The 11,672-nt window shown below is 49.4% G+C and overlaps 1 protein-coding gene and 1 long non-coding RNA gene across 4 annotated transcripts in view; one reads left to right on the top strand and one right to left on the bottom strand.

The window, feature by feature from the left end:
- Positions 1 to 3,864: 3,864 nt before the first annotated feature.
- LOC130873838 (uncharacterized) lies at positions 3,865 to 6,014 on the bottom strand. The gene is made up of 3 exons (XR_009057037.1): positions 5,938 to 6,014; positions 5,202 to 5,346; positions 3,865 to 4,601 (listed from the first exon to the last, which is right to left on the bottom strand). It is a non-coding gene; the product is annotated as an uncharacterized LOC130873838 (long non-coding RNA).
- The window catches only part of Tex264 (testis expressed 264, ER-phagy receptor), a 29,013-nt gene continuing 23,214 nt past the window's right edge, over positions 5,874 to 11,672 (top strand). Inside the window, exons 1-3 of one of the 3 annotated variants that reach the window (XM_057768823.1) lie at positions 5,874 to 5,978; positions 6,812 to 6,880; positions 9,206 to 9,497. In XM_057768823.1, coding sequence (XP_057624806.1) covers positions 9,240 to 9,497 — 258 coding nt within the window. In that variant the 5' untranslated portion in view covers positions 5,874 to 5,978; positions 6,812 to 6,880; positions 9,206 to 9,239. The other 2 variants (XM_057768825.1, XM_057768824.1) reach the window with 2 other exon arrangements.

Genomic DNA, 11,672 nt, shown 5'->3' with positions numbered 1-11,672 from the left:
CTATAAGAAAGATAGGCGATAGTAAAGGAAGTTCTAAGATATTCCAGACCCCCTAGCTGCTGGTGGGAAAAAAAAAAAAAGAGAGAGTTTCAGATGGATGGTGAATTAATTAAGCAGGGGATGAGAATTAGAATTAACCAAGAGTTAAAGCAACTGTATTGTGGGGAAGTAGCCTCTCAGGAAAATCAGGGTGCCCTGAGACTGGCTAATTGGGGGTGGTGAGACTCATTCCACAGAAATTGAAACTTGGGATCATGGACTTTGCTACTGGGAAGTAAGTAACCTCCACGTTTGAACTGTTATCTTCTATGATGATTTTACAGGCCAGTTCTCTCTGCTGAATAGTGAAACTGGATAGGTAGCTGCCGGGTTGAGGTAATGGACTATTGATTTCCAGTTGGGAATTGTCTTGGCTTCCCCAGCATATCAGGTGGTCAGTGTGGGCCTGGCTTCTGTCGTCTCCATCTCTGAAGGGTCATGGGGAAGCCCTTCCATTGTCTTGCTTTTGTTTTTAAAGAACACATGACTTATTCTGGTCTCCCTCTCTGTTCTAAATGTGAGGGCAGGAGTTTCTAGTGCTTAAACATAAACACTGGCTGTTTCTTGGTGTGTACTGTGTCCTATAGCTCCCCTGCCCCCGAATATTTCCAGGCAGTTCTTTGTGATAAATAGCACACATGGTGGTGCCCGACTTTCCCACCTTTCCTTGGCTCCAACCTGATTGGGCAACTGCTAAATCTGCCTCTTAGTCCAATATGCATCTTAACCTGCAACTCTTGAGTAGTGGCTTCCATTGTTGGGGGAGGAGGGAGCTTTAAGTCAGATACTGGGGTTTTCTCAGAGAGACAGGGAGATGATGATGGGGTATGTTGTATGTTGTGTATGTACTGTCCAGAACACCAAAAGTGGACCTTTCTGTTTTCATACGCACCCTGTCAGACACTGAACTCTTCTACTCATAGAAGCCTTAGATCTACAATTTAGCTATGCAAATTATTTTAATAACTTAAAATAGCAGTTCCAATCAGTGCTTTCTCTGAAATGTAGCCCAAAAATAGATAGTTGAGGCATTTTAATTGGAGTGGGCTCTTAGGTTGAAGCTGGTGCAGTGGGAGCGAGCTAGTCCTGATCTCTATAATTTGAAGAACACACATAGAACTTGGGTTACATCAATGCCTCTGGAACACTGAGCTCCCAGAGTTGTGTGTGTTAACTGTGTCTGTGTTTATGTCTGTGTGTGTATTACATAGATGCCTCTCAGACCTTGGAACACTGAGCTCCCAGAGGGGCTGTGTGTGTGTGTGTGCCAAGTGTGTCTGTGTTTATGTCTTTGTGTGTGGGTACATGGATGCCTCTCAGACCTTGGAACATTGAGCTCCCAGAGGTTGCATGTGTCTGTGTCAAGTGTGTCTGTGTTTATTACATGGGTGCCTCTCAAACCTTGGAACACTGAGCTCCCAGACTTGTATGTCTGTGTGTATTCCTTGCCAGCCAGGGAAGTGGGTGTTTCTGTGTTCACAAATAGGAAATCACTAGAAATCATTTCAGTAGGGAACTGAAACCAGTCAGTTTTTAAGCTGCCAGGAAGTAAATGGGTATTCTGAGAGATGGCGTGTGTCTGCCCTACACGCTGTCATTCCAGGACTTGGAACTCACTTCAGCTTAGCAGAGGCCATAACTCTAGGCAAGGCTTCTGGTTAAAAAAGGCTTTTTGTGATAATGTGCAGCTTCTGTTGCATAGCGGTGGAATGAGAGCATGGGAGATTGAATTGCCATGGACTTCAGCACCTGTACCTCCCATCCAATAAGTCTAAAATATTTGGCTTTTCCTGTGGGCTAGTGGGGAAATGTGCATGCACAGCAAACATGAGCATGTGATGAGGGGGGTAGGGAATGTACAGTTAGTACTGTACTTAGATTGGAAACACTTGATAAGTGGACATGTTGGTCTATGCTTGGAATCCTAGCCCTCAAGAAGCTGAGGAAGGAAGATCAGCCTGGTCTACATACACAGTAAGACCCTGGGCAAAAGCAGACAAAGATCAGACTCATGCATTTTCTCTTCACTAGTTCTATTTATCTTTCATGGAATGTTTTGAAAGTTCTCTCAAGTCCAGTCATTCTGGTGTATTCTAAATTCTGATTCTAGGGAACACTACTAAATGATGCAGGATGACACTTGAGATACTTGATTCCCTTTTTTTAGTCTGTGTCCCCTCTGGTAGGAATGGAGTAGCTATTCAAGAAAGGAAGTACATGAACCCTGTTGGGTCAGATCCTTCTTGATAAGCATCTTTGAAGTCCTCGCCCCTTTGAGTTATGCTACTTAAGTATCTATTGTTTCCTGGCTTAAAGATAATTCTGTCTGGTCCTTGGAACTCTTTTCTAGGAATTTATGTGTACATTATATATTTGTGACTTACAGCTAAAAATGAAGTTCCTCACTCTGGGAGCATGAAGCAAAGAGCTGATTAGTTGAAACAAAGCATGAGCCATATAGACGGGACTGCTGGTAGCAAGCAGTCAGTATCTTTAAGCCTGACATTGTTGCTCTGGAACTGAATACTCCCACGGGGGAAGATTTTCTGGAGGCTTTACATTCCTTGTTCCTAGACAGACTCTTGGCATCCCCCTTCCCTTTGGTTTCTACATGGCCAGACCTGAGACATGGCTTTCTGTGCATTCAACTAGGTTGCTCTCTCCCCACCACAGATGCTGAGAGAGGTCACCCTTCCTCCAAAGGATCACTGTGGCTCCTCTGCTGACTAATTCCCAGGAAATCAGCACCTCCAGGCTGAGCTGAAAGTGCTGTGCTGCCCATTGCTCACCATCAGATTCCGTTTCCTTTCCACTGACCTTTGCCCCTGTGTCTTCAAGTTGCTGTGATCCTCAGTGTCTGTTATGTGCCACTAGCTTGGCTCTAGGCCTTTTACAAATACCTGAGTCTTATAATGATGAACTAAGCAGGCAGTGTCCACCCTCTTTGCTTTTCAGGGACCCAAGTCTGCGCCTTTCCCCTGCCACGAGTCTGTTTGCTATAGTCACCTAGTGTGCTGGGGAGAGATAGCCAGGCAGACTGCATAATCTACAATGTAGAGGGCTGAGGGAGGTTTGGGCACTCTCTGCTACCACTACTAGGATGATGTTCAGATGAGAGGGGACCTCATACTGTGACCTGACCTAGGACCCTCCCTGGAAGAGAGTTCAGCCCAGCTGTGTTTGAGTGTGTGTGTGTGTATGCGTCTGCATGTGTGTGTGCTCATGTGCACTGTGGTGTAAAATGACTGTTATCTGGTTGTGTAACTCAGGGTAGGCTGGGGACTCACCAGAAGAATCCCTCCAGCCTGCCCAAGACAAGTTTTTTTCTTGTACCCTCTTCAGAGGGATCAGAGAGAGGGTCCAGGTGGGTTGAAGGGGTTGTAATGGATAACCACTAAGGCCACACTGCTGCCAGAGGAGTTGGGGGAGGTGGGAGGAGATGGGTTGCTCCAAGGCCCTGGTACCTGGCTTTAGTTTTCTGTCTTCTTTCCTCAGGACGCCCCTGAGGCCCGGGACCCATGCCTGGCTTAGAGGACCATCTGTGGCTGGTGATCCAGCTGCTAGTGTGATCATGGGCTTCCCTCTCTCTCAGCAGGGCAGGCACTTCTGCCCCAGAGACTGGGCAACTGGCTGTTTCTATGACGTATTTATTTTTACTTGTGTTTCATGTCACTTTTTTAAAAAAGCAAACAGAACAATTGTAAGTCAGTATAACTGCCTATCAGTTTTCTTTATTTCTCTTTTTGTAAAATAAAATTTAAACTCGAGACGTTGTTTGATCAAGCAATTGTTTGGCCAGCAGCTTAGCTGGATGGTAACGAAAGGACGATCACAGAACAACGGGCACGTGGGCAGCACATGGAGGTAGCACAGGCTGCTAACAGGTCCTGTAGGCAGTGTCACTCGCTGGGCTTTTCCTATTTTTGCACACCCGAAAATGGTTGAGTGCTCCTGCATTTCCAGGCTCCTGGTAGGACAATGGGGCAGATTTGGAGTTGCTAAAGCTAGTTAGTCCTCAGCTGTGGAGCGTCCTGTGGAGGCAGCCCTTTTCTAGGCCGAGTGGCTCAGGTCTGAACTAGCTTCAATCCTTCAGATGGTGGGGCTGGCAGACGTGGGTAACATTTTAACTGTGTGAGTATTCTCTGCCGGAGTTAGACTGGCTATAACAGGTTTTGGAAAGCAAGAGGTGGGGAGGAAAGGGACAATTCCATCTACCTCCATAAATTTAATTATTTTAAGAAAAGGAGCCCTGGGCGGATATTCTCAGGCAATTTACACAGAACGAAAGAACCTCAGTTGGTGATTCCTGGGAAAGAGGAAGGGCAGGTCTAGGTTTGGGGTAGGGTAGAATAGGTTGCAACATGAGTGGAGGTGAGCAGATCTGAGACCTGTCAGAAGTGTAGAAAGGGCCTTGCAAAGGCGTCTGCTTCCCCCTAGTGGCCACCCGATAGTTGGCATTGTTGGAAACACTGGGAGATGAAGCTTGATGGGCTGATCACCAGTTGCAGGCCAACTCTCCCACAGAACTCCTGGGACACTGGGTTCCAGAACTCCCAACCAGGCTAGAGGAAGTGAGCAGAGAGAACAAGATGAGGAAAGGGTGTCTTCTGGCAGTGGTTTCCTGACAGCCTAGTCAACCTCTGAGAAACAGAATTGACCATGGGCCCTGAAGGCAAAGGCTGTCCCTGAACCTGGGCCATGTGCCCCTTTTGTGTCTCAACAGCTGTATCTGGTATACAGTCCCTCTGCTCGAAGCAGCCAATCATTACCCTTATTCGATGTTCACAGGTAAAACAGCTATAATTACCTTCCTGCTGGCCCTACCCTGGAGATTTTTCAATAGCCAACCTGCCAGGCAGACTGTCCAGAGCACTGGATGAAGCTCAAGATCAGGTTACCCCATGACTGCTGACTTTTCCCAAAGTCATCTTCCTGTTATACTCTTTGGGGTGATCATCATTCCAAATAACTACCTTGTCAGAAGCACCAGGATAGTCCTTGGACCAGCCTGTCTTGCAGCAAAATTTATGAACAGCCAAGTTTACAAGCATAGTTACCTTCCTTACCTCCATCATAAATCTGGGCGTCTCAGTGCTTTGAGTTTTATAGGTCATCAGATACTAGCTCAAGATTGAACCTGCACTGAAGGGGCTTGCACTTACCTATGCTATATTAAACAAATTAGACCTCCAAACAGACACATCCACAGCACTGAAGTAGAAGCTTGGGAGAAAGGCATTCCCCGAAGTGAACTGGAGGCCAGGGCTTTCATTTGATCATTAATTGTTTCCAGCTCCTGGAACGGTCCTGATAGGAAGTGGCACTTAATAAATGTTGGATGGAGGAATGATCACTCCTCTCTCTGCTCACCAAAGATCTGATGGGTAGGTGAGGGGAGACATTGATATTTGCACTCTCTAGAGGTAGTCCAGAGCTTCTTTGTTTAGCCCCGACTGGGATTCAGCTTTCTCAGATGTAAAACTGAGCAAGTAGCCCGACCCTGCAGGGTTCCCAGGCCTCTCCTGAAGACTCAGTAAGAAGGTGGCAAGAGTAAGTGGTACTATTGCTAAGAGGCCGACATTGCTTTGCTGATCCTCCCTAAAACGCTGCGCTTCCCCTCCCTCCTCTACTGGTTGTTGCTTGGTCACCTTCAGGAGTTCTGGTTTGTTGGAAGTAGGAATGTGTGTTGTGGGCGCTGCTATTCCAGCCAGGTGTGTATGCGGGGGCGGGGGGAAGGAGGGTAAAGGCGTGCACGTTACCAAGGAGACGGGGCGGGGCAGGCCTCCGCCCACCGAGTCTGGAGCGCACGCGCCCACAGCCACGGCCACGTCCCGCCGCGAGAGGGGCGGAGCGAGCGTGAGGGGCTAGCGCGCGCAAGCTCCGCGACTGAGCACTAACCTCCTCCGGCGCAGGTCTGCGTCCGTGGGGCAGCTGTTGAGGTGAGGGCGGAGCCGGAGGCGAGGCGTTCCCATCGGGGTGTCGGCCGGGGCTTCCCTCATCCCCCTCGCATCTGGGCCCCGTGGCCGGAGCCGCCCTCTGCACCGTGTCTGACCCACTAGCGGATCGGCCTGGTTCCCGGGCCTGAAAGCGAGGGTGAGGCGGTCCTGACCTCTCGGTGCGGCCCGCTGCCTCGGCTTCGGGTGCAGGCTCGCCCCGGGTCAGTGGGACTGGGGAGAACGGGCGGGGCTCACCTTTCAGCTCCGCTTCCTGGGGCCGCGCGCCTCGTCGCGACTGCAAACTTTATTGCGTCTCAGAAGTTGCAGAGGTGCGTGAGGCCGGGAGGCGAGCGGGGGCTGGAAGCCGAGGGCGCGGAGCGGCGCCCTCCGGGACTCCTAGTGCCCAAGTTTGCTGGCGCAGGTCCCTTTAAGGGCCCGGCCCTCCGCAGAGCGCACGTGAGCGGCCACAGGAAGCCTGCGTCGAGCCTCAGCTCCGTCTCCGACGCTTTCGGGCCAAGGAAGGCAAATGCCCTGGACCTCTGACGTTAGTGGAAACTGAGGCCCAAGAGAGTGCCCAAGGTCAGCAGCTGGGACTGCGTTGACACCAAGTGTGGGAGTTGGGCCCAGTGAAGATCCCATCAGATCTGACGTTGTGATTCTGGATTTGGCCTGATCCCCCCCCCCGGGGGTCTGAGGGTGGGGTGGGCTCGCTTGTAGACGTCCCGTCCAGTGGGCTTTCACTGGAAAGGGGTTGCTCAGGGCCTGGTGTCCTGCTTGGCTCACTGCCTGTGTCCAGGGCTGACTTGACTGTTCCTTTCTCTCCTCTCTCTCCCCAGCGCCGGAGCACTGGAGCCCTGCTGTTACTGGATGCTATGAGTTGCTAAGAAGTGAGCCTGGCTATTTAGGTGAGCCTCCTCATCCCATCCTTGCCTTTCTCTACTGGGTGTGGGGGAATTTGCCATACTTCTCCTTCCTAGGCTGACCAAAGCTTTGGGAGTGGGCAGAAACATATCGCCCCTTTTCTGAGCAATTTGGGAAGTGGAAGGAAGAGAAAGGTTGGGAGCTAAGTAGTTCCCTTACAGCAGAAGTGTGTGGCAATGCTTGTCACTCGCAAGGCAGGCTGTGGCCTAGATGCTGAGAGCTTCTAGCCTTGAGTACAGCAAGGACCAACATGGGTGAAATGCCTTTCTGGAAACCAGAGGAGAGAAACACTGGTAGTGGGTTGGAGTCAGGCTATTTGGGGTCCCAGTCCCTGTGTGTGGGTCCAAGTGGCTCTGTGCAGTACCTGTGTGGCCTAGGACAGGCATCTTGACTTCCAGCCACTTGTTTCCTGGTGCGCACCACCGTATTGGATTCTTCTGAGGATTAGTGAAGTGGCGGCTGGGTTTCAACATTCAGACAGTGCCTAGGATGTATTAAGTACTGGGTGGAAGAGTTGTTAGCATATTACCAGAAAGGAATTGAAACGAACTGGAGCCAAGGATGAGCAGGGCAGAGAAGGCAAACAGAAAAGATAATGAAACTTCCAGGCAGGAGTACAAGATGCACGAGACCAGTGGGAGGCACCTCAGTGTCCTGACATGAGTTCAGAAATATTCTTGGCTTCTTTGTATGGCCAGTTCTGTCTGCCCAATGACTCCAGAAACAGACTGAGCATATCTTATACTCAGAAACTTCAGGGGAAAAAATCCATTTAGCTAAGTTTTCTATAGGGCTAAAGCATTGCCTTTTCAGCTTGAAAACCCTTTACTTTTTAAATAGGATTTTAAAAATTGAATTGATTTTTTTACGTGTATGGATGGTTTTCCACATATGTATGTCTGTGTATCACTTGCATGCCTGTGGGTGTTGGATCCCCTGGAGCTGGAGTTACAGACGGTTGTTAGCCATCATGTGGGTGATAGAAGTTGAACCCGAGTCCTCTGAAAGAGCAGCCAGTGTTGTTTGTTAACTGCTGAGCCATCTCCCCAGCCTTTTAAAACACTGTGTGGGTGGTGTGCAGGGTAACTTAGGGAGTTGGTTCTCTCCTTTCACCATATGGGCCTGGGGATTGAGCCCAGGTTGTCAGGCCTGGCAGCAAGTACCTTTACCTGCTTAGCCATCTCACTGACTCTTGACTGAATTTTAAATAACTAGAGTGGGAATGTTTCCCTAGTTCATGTGTCTCTTTCTTTTTAACTGTTCTTTGTGCTCTGGTCCCTGGACTCCTCAGATGCAACCCTCTGGAAGAGTCTGCCTAGAATGCTGGGTTTATTCCTGGAGACCTTCTTCATCCATTAGGAGTAACGCCTCCTTTTCCCTCTCGTATTTCCGCTCCTCTTCTTTGTTTCTAATCCTTGTGGACTGGCAGAAGTGGAATGACGCTGATTAGCGTGGTGTTCATGACTTGAAAACCCACGTTGGACTTTGCTCTGTCCTCTGAGGCTGTTTTGATCTCAGCCCTTGTAGTTTTAGAGTTGTCTGCTGGGAATCCAGGTCCCCACAACCAGATGGGTCCACAAACAAACAAAAAAGCATTTCCCATAAAATTTTCTTCTTGTGGCCCATTTTCTCCCAGTGATTTTGTTCATTATGGTATAACTGTTTGTTGGTTTGGTTTGGTTTAGTTTTTGGTTTTTCAAGACAGGGTTTCCCTGTGTAACAGTCCTAGCTGCCCTGGAACTAGCTCTATAGACCAGGCTGGCCTCGAACTCACAGGGATTCACCTGTCTCTGCCTCCCGAGTGCTGGGATTAAAGGGGTGCACCATCACCGCCCGGCCTGGTGTACTGTTTGTTAATGAGTGTTTGAACTCCACATCTGTCAGTCCGTTCCCAGCTCATATCTACCCCCCACACCCCACCACACACAGTAGTGCATGAGGCTTGAGGATACCAGGCTGGCAGTGTGGCCCAATTGCAAGAAGGAAGAGGCAGACAAGGTGGTATCTTGCCCAGATTGGGGGAAATCACTCCAGTCAGGGCCTGGGGCATGACTCAGTTTCCTTGGGTATGAGCAGGGCTGTTAGTGCCAGGCAGAGTTGTTCCAGCGTCCATGGCTATGATTAGGAAATAAAGAGGCTTGTGGCTTCAGTCATCTGTAGCTCCCTTCTAGGTCACCGTGTGTAAATACCTGAGGCCCCTCCCCTCCTGGGTCAGAGCACTAAGGCATGGCTGAGGCTGGGCCAAAATCAGCAGGCAGGCAAGGTTAGAGCAGGCTGCCAGCCTCCTTTCCCTTCTGTCTCCTTTGCAGCTGCCTTGGGGTGCTGAGAGGGAATCCCAGAACCATGCCGGATCTCCTGCTCCTGGGCCTGATTGGGGGCCTGACTCTGCTGTTGCTGCTGACGCTGCTGGCCTTTGCTGGGTATTCAGGACTGCTGACTGGGGTGACAGTGAGTGCTGGATCACCCCCAATCCATAACATCACTGTGGCCTACAAGTTCCATGTGGGGGCCTATGGTCACATTGGACAGCTTTTCACGGAGAGCTGCAGCATCTCTCCCAAACTCCGTTCCATCGGTGTCTACTATGACAACCCCCATACGGTAAGGAGCCTCCATGGGCTTCTGCCTCTTGTATAAACCTGGGCCGGATCCTGGTGGGGTAGGAGAATCTTGTGTTTCCAAGTAAAGGACAGGGAACTCTAAACTGGTCCTGCAGTTATCTTCTCTCTCCAAGGTTAAAGCCCTTCCAGATTTAGGCTGGGCCACTGAAGCTTTGTATTCGCCCACAACTGTGTCCCTCTGCTCAGGTCTTCTCAAGGACTTCTGAGTGCAGCAGACCCCACCTCTGTCTGGACCTTGATTCTCTGTCTCTTGCTGTCCTTCTGTTACCTATCTCCATTAGAGGCCAGTGCTCCTAGGCTGTCTGCCCTTTCTCTAGGGTTAAATCTTGTTTGTCTGTTTTCCGTTCCTCAGCGTTCATGCCAGGTCTGTGGACTCTCAAGGACCAAGAGGGCAGCTTCAGGGCATGGGGCTCAGAATCCTACCTCTCTAGTCACTGTGGTGCTTTCCCACCCAGTGATGCAGTTTTTCTGTAGATCTCAAGCTACCTGTTGGGAGAGGGCCAAGTGGAGCCAAATGCCCAAGATGCTGGGCTCAAAAACTAATCCAGCATCACTATTACCCTGTAGGCGTCTGACTGTACTGAAGCCTACAGTGAGTCAGGGCTTGCCAATGTAGTTTCCTGCTGTGCTTTGGGGTGGTGCTGTCCATAGCTAGATGGGCTGGCAGCTCTGCCAAGGGCTTTTTAGCCTCCATTTTTGAGCCATACCAAACAACCCTGGGGGATTTTTGTTTGGGTTCCTTAGTCTGATTTCCTTGCCTGGAAAGCTCAAGTGAGCAAGCCCTACACTCTGCTAAAGAGAAGACCTCAGTGGGACCCTTGGTGAAACAAGGATGTGCTGATCCCTCTCTCTGTCCTCTCTGCCCACACTCTGGACATGAATTGGACATGGCATTTCACTCAGTAAACTGTAGTTAGCTTGTCAGTCCCATGTAGATGATTTGCCAACAAGAAACTGAACTCAGTGTCTCTAATTAGAAGTTTGATTTGGGGGTTTTAGGAAGAGTACCTCAAGCATGTGGAGAAGATTCAGATAGATGAGTCTTCTCACATGAATAGAATTTGCCTGTGCTGTGCAGGGCTGACTGAATTAAGAAACTATAAGAAACATGAGAACAAAGGCCTGGAGTCATGGGGTGAATAGGAAATGTGATCTTTTGGGTATGGGGTGGGTAGAAAAAGAGAGAAGGGGGGATGAGAAGATTCCTCGGGCTAGTGGAGGAGGGGTGACATCATTTCCCACCTTTGTGTTAGGAAGCTGACTGGAGGGCAAGTGGAGGAGGGAAGAAGATGAGGCATAGAGGCCATTGAGAAGGTTGGCTGGGTCAGGTGAGAGGTGGCACAGGCTGCCTGAGGGATGAGTGAACATTGTCTGAGGCACTCACATGGCTGGAGATGGCATTACCTGGATTCAGAAGCACTGAGACCCAAGTACAATTGGAAGCACACAACCCTTTTATGTTGATGGTGTTCAATCCAGGGTCAGAACCGATCAAGGTAACGGGTCATTACTGGAGGCACAGCCAGGGAAATGAGACAGAAGAACTCTATTGTGAACTGTAGAAATGATCCCTGAAAGTATGGTCTTAGAAGAACCCTGTTAAAATGTACTTCTCTACTGGCATTTGCCACTTCTTCCGATCAACTATCATGTGACTCTCTTCAGGAATAGATGGGCCCTGGGGCTCCAGTGCTGACTGAACACCGTCTACCTTGGATGCAGGTACAAGGGAGTTGCGCCCTGAGTGTACAGCCTTAGAACTGGCAGTTTGGAATCTGATCATATCATATTACTTTTTTAATGTGCAATCTTCGACATATCACAACTTTTATGAACTAATGTTTCCTTCTCTGCAACATCCTAATAAAATACTTGCTTCATAGAGAGACTGACAGGATTCACGTCAGTGGTAAAGTGAGGCAGTCATCCCAGCACATAGCTCTCCACAGATGTTTAACAGGAAAGGGTGGGAAGTGAGACTGACCTGGCAGTGGGTGTCCGGTCAGCCTAGAAGATAAGTGAAGAGGTTAAAGTGACCACTTTGATTCTGTACCTGCCTAACTTGGAAACTTGGGTCACTCCAGAAGATACCTTTTTTTTTTTTTTTAATTTTAGGATTTTTATTTATTTATCATGTGTACATTAATCTGGTTGT

The sequence above is a fragment of the Chionomys nivalis genome, chromosome 4 (assembly GCF_950005125.1).
Source record: "Chionomys nivalis chromosome 4, mChiNiv1.1, whole genome shotgun sequence".
Classification (NCBI taxonomy): domain Eukaryota; kingdom Metazoa; phylum Chordata; class Mammalia; order Rodentia; family Cricetidae; genus Chionomys; species Chionomys nivalis.
This window is presented reverse-complemented; position numbering and strand designations above follow the sequence as displayed.